This window comes from Thamnophis sirtalis, unplaced genomic scaffold (assembly GCF_051295495.1).
Source record: "Thamnophis sirtalis isolate CommonGarterSnake01/CBP01778 unplaced genomic scaffold, rThaSir2_p1.2 scaffold_2, whole genome shotgun sequence".
Lineage (NCBI taxonomy): Eukaryota > Metazoa > Chordata > Lepidosauria > Squamata > Natricidae > Thamnophis > Thamnophis sirtalis.
Genome location: NW_028261382.1, coordinates 147,564,530 through 147,584,908, shown reverse-complemented (window position 1 = coordinate 147,584,908; position 20,379 = coordinate 147,564,530). Strand labels below are relative to the sequence as shown.

The 20,379-nt window shown below is 35.2% G+C and overlaps 1 protein-coding gene across 2 annotated transcripts in view; it reads right to left on the bottom strand.

Moving 5' to 3' along the window:
• Positions 1–5,148: 5,148 nt before the first annotated feature.
• Positions 5,149–20,379, bottom strand: part of CDH2 (cadherin 2) — a 167,075-nt gene continuing 151,844 nt past the window's right edge. For both annotated transcript variants that reach the window (XM_087707135.1, XM_087707134.1), the window contains exons 11-16: positions 19,822–19,964; positions 17,829–18,062; positions 17,181–17,414; positions 14,641–14,780; positions 8,672–8,836; positions 5,149–6,592 (exon numbers count right to left, since the gene is read on the bottom strand). In XM_087707135.1, coding sequence (XP_087563261.1) covers positions 6,386–6,592; positions 8,672–8,836; positions 14,641–14,780; positions 17,181–17,414; positions 17,829–18,062; positions 19,822–19,964 — 1,123 coding nt within the window. In that variant the 3' untranslated portion in view covers positions 5,149–6,385. The remainder of the gene's footprint in view (positions 6,593–8,671; positions 8,837–14,640; positions 14,781–17,180; positions 17,415–17,828; positions 18,063–19,821; positions 19,965–20,379) is intronic.

Genomic DNA, 20,379 nt, shown 5'->3' with positions numbered 1-20,379 from the left:
GGAGACTGCAAACATTATAAATACATACCAGTTGTCCAGAGACTGAATTTTAATCATGTGACCACGAAGATGCTGCAATAGTCATAAGTGTAGAAAACAGCCCTAAAACACTTTTTTCAGTGTCGTTGTACTTCAAACGGTCATTAAACAAATGGTTCTAAGTTGAGCAGTACCAAAATCAGTTTACTGCATTGTCATATATCATTAAGAGATGGCATTGCTTGTCAATAGACTTGAAAGTCAATAGACTTGAAAGCTTTGTTAGCTTTTCAACAAGTCACATACATTGTTTTCCACTCTGAAAATAGCTGATGAGAATGCTATTGAATTCCACTAATTATTTACAGTTTTTTTTTCTGGGACAAATGGAAAGGAAGATTGCTGGATGTGGGCAGTTAAGTTGAACTTCTTTTATGACTTGTACAAGAGAGTAAGTTTGAATGGGGTGCTTTTTGGAAGACTTACAGAAAGCTTGATTGATTAGCTTGAAGAAAAATGCATCCTGCTGGCATTTGAGGATACTGTGAGATATCTGTTCTGTGTGTTCTTCTGTACTGCTCTTGGTAAACTTTCTAAAGCATATTACTATTTTAAATATATTGTTTTGACAGCTTATTTTGCTTTGGGGATGTCACACACATTTTTTGCAATGTCCAAAGGTGCTGTTTAAAAGACAACTGGACAGGTGAAGAATTTCTTGGATGAGAAGCATAATATTTTCAAGGAAGAAACAAGAAAGTCCAGTTGCCTTTTGAACAGCATCTTTGAGACAACCATGACCTGGGTGACTGAGAATTTTCATAATCATTATTTGTAACTACAAATTTCTGTAAAATTGAGTTTAATATATAGGGCTTCACGTTGGTTAAGATCAATATGAATGAAATTAGATAGGTCCACAGGTGATGGGAGAAGACAAAGCAGACTGGGCAAAATACATTGGAGAAACATTTCAGAAAAGAGACAATTTGGGCATGCAGTTTCTAAATCCTAATCAGGGGAAATAAAAACCAAATTAAGGATGAATGCATACAGAATGGGTACAAGTAGTTCTTTTCCAGGTAATGATAAGTTGTACATGTTTTATCCATAGGAGGCAGATGACTCTTTACCCAAACCCTCATTTTTTGGAATGTCTTCTAAGGGGGGACTATTGTAAATGATTGAATAAGGTAACTGGGTAAAGCTTTGATCTCATTTCAGGTTTTGGCAAGAACATGATCATTTTAATCTATGTATTTTTAACGGCATCTTGAAACATTTAAAAAAGTTTTAAAAATAGTTAACGTTTAAATTAATATGTAAAGCAGAGGATCGGGCAAACCAGTAATGGCAGCGGCGGCAGGCTCTAACCAGTTGCCTGGACGCTTCTGCGCCTGAGTAAGCCAGTAGTAAAATAAATTGAAACCCACCACTGATGTAAAGGATGAACCAAAATGTAAACATTGGAAAGTAAATCATTGGGTTCTAATTCTTTTTAATGAGAATTAATGAGGTTAACCATGCACTTCAGCAGAAATAATGTCAATAATGTCATAAACCATGTCACCAACATGAATCAGCTGTTCTTTCATACATCTGACACATATTAATGGCTAAATTTGACTTCCATAATTTAAAATATATTTCTCCTAAGACTGTCTTTGCCACCAGAATTTACTAAAATGATGTAGCTGTAATGGTTGTGATTGTCAGTTACTATTACCATGTAAAACAATGAAATTAACAGAATTGTCTAAAATTACAAGTAACAGAACTAAGTGTAGAAATAAGCAAACTGTGCATTCAGACAAAAGATCACTAAAATACTCATGATCAAAATGGCTTAATGGATGGGATTAAAAAAAATCCATAATCAACAAAAATACATACAACCAATTTTATTCTGTTCATTTTTATTTCTATCTTAAATAAAAGAGTGTCTTAAGGTGAAATATCTCCGTATCCCACACCCCATGGACAAAATTGCAATACCCTTTCTCTATATGATTCCATCCATGGGATGCTATAAAGGAATGAAATAATGCCAGTAGGTTGATTATGTTCTCAGGTATGCGATACATAATGTAATGATCAACAGAATTATAATAAAATTATAGGAAAACTCATAGCTGAGTGATGAAACATACCCAGTTCCCAGCATTTTCTTAACATAGAGAGTCACATAATCTATGTGGAAAAGACATTTTCTGAAACAGTGAAGTCTTCGGTCTGGTGTGTTTTTAAATCAATATTGATACAGAAAAAGAACTTGGTTTACTTAGGCAATAATATTAAAAGTATAAATGATGATAGATTAGTACGCAAACATTTTCTCAACAGTTCACAAAATAGAAAATTATCAATTCCTGCAGGTTTGAAAACACGTATAGCCATGCACTCAGATTCGTATTGCATTTAATGAGCAATAAGTATTATTAATAATACTTACCATGAGTGGTCAGGGAAATCTATTCAGTGATACAGATCTGAAATATATTAGGAAGCGCTTCTAAAATTTCCTGCTACGCTCTTTCTCAGATACACAAAAGGCACCTGTGCATGTTTGTGCGCATGCACATATACTTGGGAATAAGTAAGATACTTATGGCCTAGAATGACAGTTATGGGATTTGTCAGGATCTTTGACTAATTTTTTTTCATTCCTTGTTTAGTATACGAGCAAAAGAGTGAGAAAGAGTTGCAGTATCTTCACTTTTCTTGAATGCTCATCAGTTACTTTCTCACCCGGCTGTTTGACAATAAGTAAAGCAACTCTGGCAAGACAGTCTTTAAAAAGAGCAAGAAAAGCCTTTGAACTTTCCTGCTTGTGAATAGTTGAGATTTCAGACATCATTAATTAAAATATAACATAACAGCATCTGGACCAAAACACCAAATAACCTAAAGCAACTGTCTAAAAATTCTCATATTTATGAGAGCAGCTTATCTACTTCCCAAAGTACAATACTATATATTCAACTTTAATGAAAGCATTTTCTCATTTAAAATTTTAGAGGAAACCATAAGCCTTTCATAAAGCATCAATATAAAGCAAGACCAAAGAATTGAGCTTGTACATTATAGAGTAGCTCAAGATGAAACACTTCTAATACATCTTTGACTTCAAACTTCAGCCAAAAACTGACATTAATTCAGCACCAAATGTTTTCCCACCTTCCTCCTTTCCAATGTTTATCAAGTTTACTGGTCCATAATAAATTTGCATCCAAACTGTTATTAGCTTGGAGCTGAGGGAAGTGGGGCGGTTCCTTGATATCCAAGTTTGAAAACAGAATGCCAGCTGCCAATGGCAAACGACTCTGAAACTCCTAAGCAGGAAAACTGACAATTGCGCTGAAGAGTTAGTGGGGAAATCAAAACTGGCATTTCCCATAAAATGGAAAATACTTATTTTCAGAACCCTCAAAGGTGACAGTGCTAAACCAGGTCCTATGTTGCCAAGAAAAATATTTGGCTTGTCCATGAAGTCACCAGAAGCCAAGCTGAACTAAAGGTGATCCTTGTTTTATTTAACTGTAACAGTTGCTATAAAACACTAACAAAGATGCGCTTATTCATCTTAGGTCATTAAATGGCTGGCAAATAAATTTCATGATAGATAATACAAATAAATATGCTTCCAGAACTCCGGCAATAGACCATGTATCATAATGCAATCCAGTATCTTCATGGACCACTTGACAGGAAAATATCAAGGCTACGTCAATTGGATTCCTCAGATAACTAGTCTAAAACATACTGGCAATTCGTTAGTCAGGCAGGTGTATCTGTAGGTGATGTACAAGCTTTGGTTATGCATATCCTTCCACAGTAATGTATGACATTTCCTATTTTATTTTTATTTAGAGAAGTCAAAGGAATCATTACTAATGGTTTCTGAAGTTATGCTGGAAATGCACCATACACTTGCACAATTTACCCAAGGATAATCATTTTGCCTTATAACTTAACATTTATAAATCCGGTTTTGGTTACTAGTTTGGTTTTGCTCTTTTGCCTAAGTTTTTGATTTCATTTTAAACTGTTCTATTCCCATATTTCACTTATTATATACAGCATTAAGAGCTATTTTGATTAACTTTGGGAAAGTCTGCATCTGTACATGGTGGAAAAATACTATTAAAATCAATGACACTAAGTTTTACATTGCTATTTTAAAGGTGGAGATATTTGAGTCTAATAAAAATTACGGAACTCTTAAAAATTACAAAAATTCAGAAAACAGTACTAAAAAATTCATTCTGATGGTTGCAAAAATAATGTAATTGTAATTATACAAGCTCTTGATGCTTCATCCCCAATTCTCCCTTCAGATGTCTTTCAATCCCATTGTAGGAGATTCAAATATTAACATGTTAAGGGAAATTTTTCTTCTGATTCTGATTAAAAACTAGCAAAATTAAATTTACACTTTATCAAATTGACATGTATAAATAATACAGAAGAAAAAATGATGCCATAATGAAGTAATAAAGTAAAATGAAGTTATGACATTTCCAAATTTTTCACCTAGACCTTCCAGTTGGTGTGCTATAATTCCCATTTTTGAAGGCAACCCATTCATTGACAACATGTTAAATTACTCAAACAGAACTGCTTAATTGTGTAGCAAAAAATCACATTGTCTCAAGCTTTCATTTTCCTTTTTTCAAGGGGTGAGTGTGTCTTGTCTGTATGTTGTTTTCCATAGTACAACACATACACTTTTGCACATCCCTCATGCATTCCTTTATTGGTTTTATGTCCGATATAGTAGTCTTCATATAAATTTAACTAAAACCTAGTACCCAGTACCCATATGTTGTATAACATGTATATCTATTAGAGGTTTAATCCAATTTATTCCAATTGAAATGTCTGAATTTCCCCCCTAACAACCAGATGAGAGAAAATATCTATATGCTTCAGGAAACTGTATGTAAAGGTTTAACATTGATTGAAATATAGAATGTTCCATTCCAACTATGGAATCCTTTTATAACAAATTGTCATTCCTATAGCAACTTAGAATTCTTTAATTTTTTGGGACAAGTATAAATGAAGCATTAGCCATTTTTATTAGCAGTTTCTATTAGTGATTGTTGTTACAGTTATAATTTAAATACAGATTATTTAAATAGAAAAAAATACAATTCAGTCACAAGATCCAAAATTAGCATTTTATTCAGAACATTGGGGTCAGGGGTGTATCATTTATATTCTGGTACATAATACAGAGGCAAAGCTGTTTGTCAAACATCTTTCTGGTTGTTTAACATACTGTGTAGTTACTTGAGCCGTGAGGATAAGGCTACCCCTTGACTTTTCAGTCTTTCTTTCTCTATCTCTCTCACTTTCTCTCCCCTTTCTTTCTCTCGCTCTCACACAGTTTTTGTTTATTTGTTTTTGGTACAAATTATGTAAAACATTTGTGCTAAGAACTTTTTGCCCACCCCAAACAAATAAAACAAACAAAAAATTAATTTAAAAAACTCAAACCTTGAGTACTCTAACTACAGCTCAACAATTGAATCAATGTCACTTGTTTGCAACCTGTTTGTAAATACTTTACCCATAACAAAAGATATAAACATGCAAAAACCTGAATCCATAGTCCAAATAATACATACACGTGTTTGGAAGTTTCAGCACTTCCCAAAGACTATGCTAATAAAACATTATGTACACATATTTTTACAGTGAAGTGGGAAACAAAGTACTGGAAAATGCTTTAAAAAATGTGTATATGGATTAAGACCAAAATGTGTCAAACATTCTATCATAAGAAAAGAAAAACAGTTCTGCTACAAACTGGTGATATGAAAACTCCCTTTATTTGCAACCAGCTGCATAAGATTTAGAATTTTAGTGAAAAACCCTAGCATCTAAAACTAGAAGTATTGTACATTTTTTTCATGGCCTTCTTCCCCCACATGTCCTCAATAACAAAATGTTCCCATGAGGTTTTTTTCAATTTTGTTGTTTTAATAAAAGCAATGCAATGTAACAAAAGCATGTTGAAGCATATTGGTGACTGCACTTTCTCCCCATCCCCAATGTGATTTTTCTTCATTTTTCACAAATCAGTACCATTTAAAGCCTTAAACATAAAATTAATTCCAATCTGAAAAAGGTACAAAAAGGCACATAAAATCCCAGTGCTTCTGTACTGTAAAATTCAAGTGTAACTGAGCTCAATTGTTTGTTTTCCTTTTTTTTCCAAACAGCATTGGATGACTGATATTCCCAGTGAGCCCAAATAGGTTTGCAGCCTATGCCAAAGCCTTCAGCAAGCACTTGTGCTAGTAGACTACAAAGTTAAAGCCTAGCTTCTGTACGCTTGTTGGGAATACCAGTGAAAAGGTTTGTACTTGTCCAAATGCAACGCTGGCCACTATGGCATTCAGTCATCACCTCCCCCGTACATATCAGCAAGTTTCTTGAAACGTGGACCCCAGTCATTTAGATAATCGTAGTCTTGCTCGCCACCACTACTTGAAGAGTTGAGGGAGCTCAAAGATCCAGCGGTGGAACCACTTCCCTCATAGTCAAAGACTAGAAGAGAGTCATATGGAGGAGCTGTAGGGTCATTGTCTGCAGCTTTAAGTCCCTGTAAACAATTAGGAGGAGACAACTATGAGAAAGAAATTAAGAACATCATTTCTCACATGAATTATGCAGATCCAAATTTAAGTGATTACTCCATGAGAATACGCTTGGATTAGCAGCAGATCCAGGAATAACTGGTGTAAGGAGAACTATAATTACTCGCTTATCCTTCCTGCTGCTCACTCTATATAATTTCTAATCATTAAAGAGATTGGAACACTTTTTGTCTACGCAACAAGAATAAATAAATACTGTCAAAGAATGCCATGTGAATATGAATGCCCACCAGTTAAAATGTTCTTTCAATCTAGTTCAACAGTTTTAGCTATTTAACATATTGAAAATTATTAATAGCTGGAATGAAAATATTCATTGTGAGTTAAATGGCAATCTTGTATGTCTCTTGAATTTTTTAAATTGAAAACTAAACAAGAACCAGGAAGAACCAAGTTTACAAATTAGATGCAAATAAGAAGTAGGCTTCATATATTCAGATAAACATACATGTCGATTCCTTTCATACAATTTTGGAACAGAACCGAGGACATTTTTAAAAATCTTTTGACTCTCAAGATATTGACTACAAACAAATCATCAGAAATCTCAGAAATCTTCCAAAGTATACTACAAAGAAAACCCTAAGTGTAATTTGTTAAATTCTATGCTTTATAGTAATTGATAAGGCTTGCTTGGGATCTACAGTAATAATCTAAAGCCTTTGCAAATAAACTGCAGGTTTTTAAAACAGAGAAGTGCTATTGGATTAAAACCAACAACATTGAAAATATGTTTTAGCTTTTGTCAAACTGGAAAAAAACTAGGGCCTCTTAGTTCAGTATCCACTGCTGGCCTTGGATGATGTACAATTTTTTTATGCTATTTGAGTTTATAGAATAAAACCATAAAAAAATTCAATGTTGTAGAAAAGGCACTCCATGTGCAAACTGTCTATTAGGGGGAAAAAACGTCCTGAAAGCTAGTTTTACAAAGGTGTGGCTAAAGGCTCAAAATCTGCATTATGGGAAAGATAAAATTTGTGCATTTCATGTTCTAAACAACTGGTGTATTATATGATATAAAAATTTAAACACTAGAACACTGAAAAAAGAACAGATTAATATTTCACAGATGTTGTCTAAAACAGTGTTTTTCAACCACTGTGCCGCGGCACACTAGTGTGCCGTGACATAGTGTAAGGTGTGCCGTGGGAAAAACACTTTATATATAGTCAATATAGGCATAGAGTTAATTTTTTTTAACATTTTCTAATGGTGGTGTGCCTCGTGATTTTTTTCATGAAAAAAGTGTGCCTTTGCACAAAAAAGGTTGAAAAACACTGGTCTAAAAAGTTAATTTTCAAAAAGTAACACTCCCCAGATTGTTAAAAAAGCTAGTATAATATAATTTATTGATACACTTTCCCATTTGTTGATTGACAAATAGAGATCATTGATCCCAAACCCCACCTATTGAAAATTCAGCAGGTATTGAGCTGTACTAAAATGCAATGCATTCATAAAACCATGTGTTATCAAAATGACAGGCATTTGTGATGACTCAAGTACATTCTTGCATTACGAGTCTTATTTAAGTCCACAAGTTGCAGCATCTTTATGATGTCAAACATGGGCCATTTGTCTCCTTTATTCCCCCTGTTTCAGAGATGCTTATTCTGTGGGGTCCTTGGTGCTCTCTAAGCTTAACTATTTTCTTGGAGACGTGGTAACCTGGTAACTTCATCGCTAATAATGTTACCTAGTTTGGTAATGAAATATCTGCAAGGAAATAACTAAACTCTGAGAGCATCAAGGGCTCCATAGTTCAATCTTTAGCTACATATATTTTCTTAGTATGACTAATACCAATGCAGAAAAGTTAACTGATTCATTTGTTTTCCATTTAAATAAATCAAATGCTTTTGAACTTAAAAGACATATTTATATCTACAACATTGTAACTATCAACAATTCTTTAAAAATCATTATTCTTTAGATAGAAACACTGTTCATAATCAGTACAGTTTGGGCCTACTAGGTTCTAAAGACATATGTTTTTCCCCCTTCCCCAGTTTTCAATTTACCTCATTAATGAAGTCTCCAATGTCTCCAGGGTGAGGAGCTGCTGATCTAACTGGATATTGAGGTTCTGCATGAATAGGTCTTTCATCAAGTCGCCTTATTCCAACAGGTTTGATGGCATCTGGTTCTAAAGTGTCAGGTTGCTGGAGCTGACTTAAATCATAGTCCTGTAAATGATACACAATAAATTTATGCTTTTTCATCCAAGAACCTGGTCTGGATCAGTGGTTCGTTCTCAAACACTTTAGTCTCAAGATTCTTTTATAAAAAGAAAAGTTTTCCCCCGAAAGTCATCACTCTGCTAAACAAATACTGCCAAACCATTAACTAAGGCTGCATTACTATTATTATTAGTCTTCTCATCGTTGCTTTCATCCATCTCCTCCCACTTATGAGTGCAGGACTGTAACTTTGTTGCTTGTATCCTTACTATTTATACTGATATTGATTGTTTCCTGATTGCTTATTTGTACCCTATGACTATCATTAAGTGCTGTACTTTATGATTCTTGACGAATGTATCTTGTCTTCTTATGTACACTAAGAACATATGCATCAAAGATAAATTCCTTGTGTGTCCAATAATACTTGGTCAATAAAGAATTCTATTCTATTAAGAAATTAAAACTCAGAAATTTTAAAATGTTTATTTTATTTGCAGACCTCTGAAAAGGTGTTGGGATCCTTTCATCCCATTTTGAGAACATTTGAGAACAATTTGAGACTACATTTTAAGAAATGTCTTCTTTTAGACTCATAGAGATCCAAATTTTCTTGGTTGTTCTAACTCTAGCTTGAAGAAGATACCTTATCAGGGTTTTACTTGCATTAACATGCTTTTTGAAGTTTTGCTTTCTAATGCTTTGCACATCTTTAGTAAGTAGGTCTGCTGTACCCTTGGGGTGGGTAGAATGTCCTGTGTATGAAGAGCTGAAGCACACATTAAGTAATTTCCATTCTTGTCTTGAACATAGAGGTCATTTCAGACTCCAGGATGTGTAAGACTTCATGGAACAACTTATTTTCTAATTTGTCTTCTAAAAGCTGAATCTTCTATGAAGAAAGTATTACAGCTATACCACCTGAAAAATGGTTAAATTGAGGTAGAAGAAATCCACTTTTGCACAAAATGGTGCCGCTCTGTGGAAAACAACAGTATCAAACTGAGAGTATGAAATTAGAACCATTTTACCAGAACATTTGCCAAACAAAATGACTTTCTACAAAAACCAAAACAAAATCATCAGGTTTTAAGGTAAAACTCTTGATTGGACGTATCTTCACTGGTTTAATCAGTATCTCATTAATAAACTTGGAAATGTATTACTGGCAAGTTCAAGAACATCTCTCTTAGGAATCTATTATACATGGGGATTATTTGATTTTGATCCACTCTTGATCATCATTATCAATATTATCAATCAATATTTTCATTCCTTTTTTTTAATGTGCAATGCTTTTGAAAGGATTGCTCTGTGTTCCCGTCATCATATAACATGTATGCAGCCTTGATTCCCCCAAGCAAAATGTATTGGTAAAAATTCTCTTCGTTGAAGTAAAATAAGTAAAAAAAATTGAAAATAACAGAATTCTGAAATTCTGATAGAAACTGAAAATTCTGATAGTAATTCCAGCCTCCTTACTGTCAGATAAAATAACTAAAGGATGGCATACAGGGACCTATGCAGTATTTCTTTGGATGTAACTAATATTCTAGCATCTTATATTTTATATATATATATATTTATATTTTATTAAGCATTTATAGGCCGCCCTTTTCCCTGAGGGGACTCAGGGCGGCTTACAATAAAAAGGGAGGGGAGTGCAGGACAAAACACAAAAAGAAAATGTGAATAGAAATAATTAGCAATAAAAAACCCAACATTCATTCAACATTCGGGAGGGGCGAGAGTAAAGTCTTATCCCCAGGCCTGACGGGATAGCCAGATCTTGAGGGCTGTGCGGAAGGCCTGGACTTTAGAAATTGACTTGTTTGGCAAGGCAGAACTTTTAGGAATGATGCATGTTTTCAGATTTCTTATGTGGCAGACAACTCATAAAATCTGAGGTGAAAAAGCCTAGAGTAGAATGTTTTCTTTTTAGTTGTTTTACAGCATTTATCATCACAGCAGTAACGTCTTTGATATTAATCAATGATGAAAGTAAAGTGATTGAATGGTAATGGAGGGTTTGTTTGCATTTTGTACATAAAATTAAAACCTGATAAGCATGACTACTGAATAGCAGATAAGGCAATCTGATGTTTTACATATTCTTGTTTCTCACTTCAGATTGCAAGAGTACCTTCCTAATTTATAAATGTTTTGCATCATGATATATGCTGCTAAAACTTCTTGTGAAAGACCAAAATAATTAATCTCCATTCAGTTGCTGTTTTAGTGTTTTCAGATATATTTTAGTCTTCTATAGCTAGACACATGCCCAAGTGATTCTATCCCTAGTACTGAATTCCTACTTGAGAATCATTCAGAGGGAAGTGCTTAGTGAAGAGCCAACTGATCATCTATTTGGGTGATGTAAATATCTGTTTCCGGGAGCGGCCTCTTCTTCTCCTCCGCTTTGACCTCTCGGACAGTGCCGCCGCGGGGGCCTTCTTTGCTCGCTGCTCTGGCTGCTGCAGCGGCCATGGGGAACTTTTACCATGCTGGCTGCCTTGCGTTCTACCTTGTGACCCACAGCCATCGCAGAGGGAGAGGATGGGGGATGAGGAGGACAGGGACGGGGAGCCTGCCCTCCCCCAACTGGTGCCAACTCCCCCAGCCGCCTCAGACTTTCCCCCAGAGATCCGGACCTTACCCACTCTCATGGCCTTCAGGAAAGCTGTTAAAACTTGGCTATTCCGGCAGGCCTGGGGCTGTTGACCTCATTGTCGAGGTCCACCCCCGATTAGAATGAATGCATGTGTTGTGATTTTAAATCTGTGTTTTTTTTAAAAAATTATTTCTTTCTTCTTCCCTTTTCTGTAAGCCGCCCGGAGTCCTTCGGGATTGGGCGGCATACAAATCCTATTAATAAATAAATAAATAAGGGCAAACATTTGGAGTGTGCCTGTATACATGCGTAGCACATTCCAGGATACTTTAAACCAAAATGTCTTCTTCCCTGATTACACTGGAGGACAATTGTATGAAGACAGGAAAAACTGCTACATGCGAGCTCATTTAAATTCTGAACCATAGCTTTCTCTCTGATTCAGATCACTTCACAGCTCTACTATCCAGAATCCAAGATTATTATTTTACGACAGTAAATGTAATTTCTAATTAGCACTGTTCTAGTAAAAGCAATATACAATTAACATATATATCCATGTATAACAGATTATCAGAAAGTGATTTATGATTCAAATCTTAGTGACAGAGATTTACTTATTGAAGTAAATTTTGCCGAATGTGTATATCGAAATACAAAACTTTACAAAAATCTTGATGTATTTAAGTTACTAACAAACCGTCATTATGTTTTGAAAAAAAAATAAAAATAACAATCAAGTTATTAAAATTGAGGAATTTTTACAGCTTTGAAAACATAATCTTGGTCTACCATGAAAAATAGTAATTTGGCTTGATTTTTATGCTTAATGTTTTTTTAAAAATAGTATTCATGCCTCAACACGGTTCCGTGGTCTTTTTCATCTTCCTGCCCTGTCTGTCTGCAGCGAGGACGAGGGCCCGGGGAGACCACCCCCGGGCCGTACAGACCTTGGTAGTTCAAGGACTTGCTAGGTGGATAGCATTGCCAAATCCTGTCTAAAAATCTAGATGACTGCAACGGACCATAAAAAATATCAATTCCTAATTAAGATGTTTTTGGAAAACTGCAGGAGAAGGAAGACCAAACTGAGTGTAGTTTGTATTGATTACAAGAAGGCATTTGACCCCCTGCCACATAATTGGATAATGAAGTGCGTGGAAATATTAGAAGTCAGTAGAAACATCAAAGGTTTGTGCAAAGATCAATGGAAAAATGGAAGACAATAGTTGTTGGTCAATAATTATAGACTGGAGGTGGTTAATATCAAGAGAGGATTGTTTCAAGGACACTCACCATCATCACTATTCTTGTCATTGCACTGATCCCACTGTCAGTAATACTGAACAAGTCAAGCCATGGATATCAAACATCAAAAACATCTACCAGACTATCCCATCTCCTTTACACCAATGATCTAAAACTGTGTTGGAAAAGGCCAATTGAAATAGCATTGCTGCTTAACACTCTCCCTATTCACTGCCGAGGTGGCGCAGTGGGTAGAGTGCAGTACTGCAGGCCACTTCAGCTGACTGCTATCTGCAGTTCAGCAGTTCAGCGGTTCTAATGTCACCGGCTCAGGGTTGACTCAGCCTTCCATCCTTCCGAGGTGGGTAAAATGAGGACCCAGATTGTGGGGGGGCAATATGCTGACTCTGTAAACCGCTTAGAGAGGGCTGAAAGCCCTATGAAGCGGTATATAAGTCTAACTGCTATTGCTATTGCTACCACGTTATTGCAATAGAGTTTGGACTGAACAAATGTACCACCCTTATAATCAACAGGAGACAATATTGAAAATCGAAGAAATCAAGATGACATATGGAAATAACATGACTCTGGATGAGGATGGCAGAAGATAAAATCTGTAGTTCAAGGTTGAATTATGGGATCTTTGGTGTTCTCTGAATTTCACTGATAGCACTGATGATGTTTCCTAGTTCTGCAATGAAACATCTGCAAGAAAACAACTAAGCTCAGAGAGCACCAGAGGCCTTCATTGTGTGGACAAACATTACAACTGCAGCACCACTTGAACACCATTGGTATCGCCATCAGTCAATTATACAGTAACTTTACTTGGAAGAGCTTACTTCCTGCGATGATACTTCTAACACTATCAAACATAAACATCTGCTTATCCCAGGTCCTTGGGAAGTACTCAATAGGTGGATAAAGATGTTAATTCCAATCTAAACATCTGGCTTATTGTGTAACAAATAATACTATTTCAAGCAAGTTATTGGAACTAATAAAATTAAGGACAGAATTGAAAAATAATCAAATTTATTTTGATTTGCAAATTGTGCAAAAAGCAGAACAATCGGTAGATCATATGCTCAGTTTGTACAAGAAGATTACACAAATTGATTCTAAATAAGAAAAAAATATAGTCATCAAAATGACTCATTGTAACATCTGAAAAACTGTTCATGTATCAGTAATGCAAAATTGATTGGATCATATAGTTGAAAAGTAACTGAAAATGAGCAGGTTAAAATATTGTGGATATCTGAATAAAGATTAATAAAGTCTGGGCTCATAATCACAGATATAACTGTGGTTGAAAAGAAGAACGTGTGAATAGAAGGGGATAGTAGAATAGAAGATGAAGTGTTGAAGAACATTACAAAGTATTAAGATCGGAATATAAAAATTGAAACATTATGCCATAAACAGATCGTGTGGTCCCAGTGGCTTATCTGGGTGCCATATAAAAAAAATTGGATGGTACTTAGAAAATCTGTCCACTGACAAAATTTCCATTTGTTAATTGCAAAAGGCCAACTGCTTGGATTTGCACATCTACTACAACATTACATCACAACAACATAGACTTTGGGAAAGAACTCAATGCATATGAAGATTAATAACAACTAAAGAACTGGCTGCTGTGACTTTATATTGTTGTGAACAGAATAATGTAATATGTAATTTTTTTTCTTTTGTTCAATCATGTCTGATTCTTGAAGACTGCCTGGACAAGTTTCTTGGCAAGATTTTTCAGAAGTGGTTTGCCAATGCCTCCTTCCAAGGGCTAAGAGAAAATGACTGGCCAAATGTCACCCAGCTAGCTTTGCTTAAGGCAAGAGTCTCCTGGTTTGTTTGGTTTTTTCCCTTGATGGCTTCTAATGACTACAGTACAATGAAGTACAGTATAGTACAGTATAAGTATTTCTTTATGAACACATAATCTTACCTGATCTTCTTCTCCACCACCTTCTTCATCATATTTGAGAATATTGTCTCTCACGTCATCTTCTGGATCTATGAGTAACTGCTTGGCCTGACGTTCTTTATCACGGCGTTTCATCCAAACCACAAACATTAGAACTAGAACTAGATGAAGTGCAGAAGAAAGTGAGAGGTTTATTTGCTTCTTCTTATGTTGCTATCTTTAAAAATGCAAGAAATGAACACCTTCAGTGTTCAGGAATTTATCTGCTTCAACTTGCAACTTAAAGGAAAGAAGCAGTAAATTCCTTCTAATACATTCCCTTGCAGCAGGGATCCTCAAACCTTTTACACAGGGGGGCAATTCACGGTTCCTCAGACTGTTCGGGGGGCTGGACTGGCTGGGTGGTCATGGGACTGGGTGGGCATGGCTAGGTCATGTGACTAGGTTGGTGTGGCCAGTTTAACAGTCCATTGAACAATGCAGACCAACTAAACTTTAATTTGTTGTGCTCCTGAGGATGTTTTAATTGCTTTTGTTTGCAAATTGCTCTTTTGGTTGCCTTTTCTTTTTACTAGATCATATTTTCAGTTGTTTAGGAGTCTAGTGGTCCACATCAGAAAACTCAGTTTTACAGCACTTCTTCTCAGCCACATGGAGCTTGGGAAATCTCTCTCAATCTCTCTTCTCAATCTCTCTCTCTCTCTCCTGGAGGTGGGGACGGTGAAAAATGGGCCATTTTGGGGCCTCCTGGGGTATCCGTGCGCCTTATTTTTCACCCCCCCTGCCTCCAGAACATCTCTGCAGGCCAAAATTGTTGGCCTTACTTTTCAGTTCAGTTCTTTTCAGTTCAGTGCGGGGCTCGCAAAGATATGTCCTGCGCTCGGCCAAAGGGTGGGCAGGGCAATGTGGGCGGGGCAGCCTTGTGGTCCTGTGCGAGACGGATTAATGGCTTTGGTGGGCCACATGCAGCCCACAGGCCGTAGTTTGAGGACCCAGGCCTTACACTATATAAGTGTAAGAATTCTGGGAGTTTAAGTCCACAAGTCTTAAAGTTGCCAAGTTTGGGAACTCCTGATATAGAATGCATAGGACTTGGAGAATTCTAAGCATGATCCACCAAAAAGATAACATTAAAAAAAGAAATTATTAAGAAACTGATTAGAATTCTTCAGAAAAAAAGTCACTGTATGTCTCAAATTAAGTTCAGGAGCCATAGCAGCCATATAATATATAAATGAAGAGCAACATCAGATGTGCAATATAATCAACCAGTTACTGTAGATTTCTCTGCATACAATGTAGACATGAAACAATTAATCTAAGAAATGAGAATCTAAAAGCTCTAAAAACTACTAGATTTTTAGTTACTACCATAAGAATTTCTGTGAGGATTGTGCTTTCAAATGAGATAGTTATATTTAAGTGATCTATGGAGCAAAGTCTAGTGTGTTTCCTTCTGCTTTTTCAGTGTCAAGGGAGTAGCCTTGTTTCTGGTGAAAACAGGGCACTTTGGATAGGTTCAATGTTTTGGTAACTGCTATTTTCAGAGCTGTAAACTATAGTAAATTATAATTAGATAAATTAATGCCCTTGAAAGAGCAAAATGGCTGTACATACACAGGCACACAGAGGAAGTCAGAGTACTTTCTGAAGCTCTGATGCAAGCTCTGAAAAGACATGTCAGTTTTACTTGTGTGTCATGAATGTTTAACACAGCCATAACATATATTACATAAATTTGAGGTCAGTCACACACCAGCTTTCTAATTTCTTTATGTAATGAAGTATGAAACAGAACATCAATGGAAGGTAGGAAGAGTTAGGATGAAACAATACAGAATGCCAAACCACATTTGGAGCTTAGTTTGTAACAACAATCATGTCTCTTTCTCTTGTATGAAAAAAGAGTTTACCACTGTTGTTTTAGCATGACTTTTATACTTATAAATGGAAGAAGAAAAATATGTGATAATTTCTAAGCAATAATGCATGATATAAGTTTGCTGCTATTGTTTTACTGGGTACTTTTACTATCTTTAGTATACAACCTTTTAACATCCATCCATCCATCCATCCATCCATCCCATCATCTATCTATCTATATCTGTGTGCATTCTCTCCCCCTCCATACGTACATGTGTGCACATGCACCCCCCCCCCACACACAATGGGATCAAAAGATGAACTGCTGAGAGAATGCCTGAGGCAACAGAAGACATGGAAGGAAGATCAAGCCATGGTATGACAAGATCCTGCCAATGGTAGGGGACCTGAGATTATCATCCATAGAAGTGAGAAAAATAACATTTATACACCCCTTCAAAAAGACATTCAGATGTCATCTAGAATGCTTGCTCTAAAATTTGAAGATATTTTCAAAATATGCCCATAAGAAAGAAACCACAACTTTTAGCAAAAACATTGACTATTGTATATTCTCAAATAAATTGTCAATGTCCCATCTATGTATAAAGAATCTACACTATGGCAAACCAATCTTTTTCATGTTTAGCACATGTAATAGCATACCAAATCACCACTAAAATAGTTAAAAGATTTACCAAGTAGTATGATGATGCAGAGAAGAATTGCAATGATGGCACCCGTGCCTAGTCCTGCACCAACAATCCTGTCAGCATCTGTACAGTCTCCATTTAAATCACATTGACAAACTTTCACCTTCAGAATAGAAGTGCTAGACTTGGGAGGATTTCCAGAATCTGTTATTATTATTGGAACATCATATATTCCAGCCTCCAAGAACCTGATCTTTAAAGCCAATTGGGCGCGGTCACCTGAAAAAAGAAAAGAAACCAAAATAAATATGGTTTGTTATATTAATCAAAGTAACCAGAAACATCTGTTTTAGAATCTCTGAAATAGCTAAGTTTATTATTTATTGATGAGCCTCCATCAAACGTAAAAAGTGTGTTTGAATTTTCTTCTATAGCTTATAAAGACCTATGATGAAGGTGATTCCAGTTCTTAGAATCAGATCATCTAATCCCATGAACATATTTCTGGGATTAGAAACCCCCAAGACTGGGAAAGCTTAGTACTGTGTTTAATTAAACTGAATATTATATTGTTATAACCACTATAAAATATTAGAAATATATTAAATATTAAAATATTTAGAAATAAAAATTAATAGGGACTACTATTACTAAACAAACACAGAATTTGTTATAAAAAGAAATGTATATTACCACTAATGCGAACAATAGTCCAATTTTTCTTAACACTGGGAGGAGAATTTGGCAACTCAAATGCAAATGGTCCAGCATTTGGATCAATATCATCATCTATTGCTGTGATATTTGTTGCGTTGGGCTGTAGTGTTTCACATGTTGTAGCTTCTTGAGGATCCACTCGGGGAGCATTGTCATTGATGTCAAGCAGATAGATCTGAAGTGTACCAGTCCCACTCATTAATGGGATCCCTTTAAGAACACAAACACAAAATAAAATAAGCATCCTTTCTATTAAAAAGGGATTGTTATTCTTACTGAACAAACATACTAATAGAAAAACGTAGAAGCTAAATAACATCTTTTTCTGACTACAAAGTGTTCTTTTCTGAACATAAAAATCCAGCTAAAGCTGAGACAAATTTTGCAGCAAATGGAAAAATGTTTTTCAAGTGTAGGAACAAAACTTCCAATTCAGACTCAAGGTAGATAGTATCTTCAAACCGAAATTACTATGAAGTTTACGTGGATTTCTAGAGTAAAGACATTGTTTTTTTCTGTGCCAACTTAGTGACATTGCCTGAATGAGGTTGGAATCTATGCCTCAGAACTAATCACAATGCAAGTTGTAAAGTAAATTACCACATTTCCTTAAAATAGCATCAACTTATCAGTATTTTGACTATAAAATGGAAACAAGTGGGAATGATACTGGTATATAGTTGCCATATGCTATGAAATTTTAGTATGGCTTCATTTTATAGTTTAAAATTTTATTTGGTACATCTGATATTGCTATATTAAAAACCTATATCAAAGCAGATACAGAAAAAGTATGCTTGGGTTTATAATAGAATTACATAGATTTATTACTTAATTGTAAACTGTTTCAAGCTTTATTCAGAATGAGCAAGTTTTATGGGTGTCAAGAGCAGAATGTAGAAATTGTTAATTTTGGTAGAAATGTCTAAAAAGTAAGCATTAGAACTCATGGGATTTACAACTTAAATGAAAAATCATGGCTATCATATCACTGAATTCAAAGCTTTAGTATATCATTTTGGAATGGGCACACAACATATCATGTATATACAAAGGAGAGAGCTTTGATTGCAGAACCATGGCAGCCATCTTATTTATTTTTACCTCCTTCTGAAGAAACCATTGTACAATTCTTTTTAAGGATTCCAGTTCTTTGAAATCTCACTGTTGTATGATATAGTATTTAAGAATCTTTCACCTCTAGTTAAAAATCTTTCCTTAGTCAAGAATATTTTCTGTTTTATACCTAACGTTTCCTCACAAAAATGAGTCATGGGGTTTGCCAGATGTTCTAGTATCTCTAAATTCTAATGAGGTAAAACAGCTCCTTGATTTTAAGCATAAAATTATGATGGTTATTTGATAACCTTAACAACAGAAATCATATGCTACTAGATAAATAATATAAAGACAGGAGACAAACAATGGCAAAGAACATAATAATAAAAATCAAAAGTTCCTAGGAAGACTTTACACATCAAAATAGTGTTTTGGGAGTGGGGTAGGAGTAAATTAGGTTGTTTAACCCATTTGTAAACTAGGTACAATGAATAAAAAAAATGTAAATGCTTATTTTCAACTTCATGATCTAAAAACTGAACTGAGACTGGAACAGCAGCATCTTTCCTAGCAAACACAGGGGAATGGACCCTCTTAGTCATACTTTTTTTTTTCTTTAATGGGAAAAATCCAACCTCAAGAGTCCTTGGTATCCAGGTCAATGGACAGTGCCAGGATATCCTGGCCCTTAGCTCTCTACTTTTCAATTACAAATAATATTGACGTCAGAGTAGTAAATAACTCCTTTTCAGGAGTTTCTCTATAAAAATACCTATACCCAGATAATTTCTCTTATATTTTATTGTGATTATAACACAGTATTTATATCAGTATTTCATATCCTTGTTTTGCTGATGATATTCATGGCACTCAAAAATACAATTTACAGGCTTTGGAATTAATCACATACCACTGTCGGTGGCAAGAAAAGTAGCATTATACATATTATTTTTCACATGTGGTGATTCTCTGTCCAGAATACTAGTTGTTGTTATTTGACCATTAATTGGATCAATCTTCAACCAATTGGCTGGATCTGAAAGTTTTGAATATCTGCAAAAAATTGACATAAAGCACTATATTAACATTAGATGCATTTGGTACAACAAATCATCAGCAGGAAGATCACAAAGAAAACAAATTGTACTTGACAAACTCTGTTTTTGCAAAAGGTGCTATCTGGACAAAATATTTACGGTATACATTAAAGCAAAATAATGTGTACTATTGAATAATTTTTAATATTTATATATTTACTGCATATTACCCAAAAAGAATTACATAGTACTTTTTGACAAAGTAGCATAGGAAGACAGACAAACAGGCTAATGAATGAGAGTCTGGTGATGAAAGGCAGGACAATTTTTCAAAAGGCTGCATTACACTAGGAAAACTGATCTAGTCCAGTATTGGACAATGACAATTTCTCAATTCAAATAGAATTATTGGTGTAAGGAAAGGAAATTAC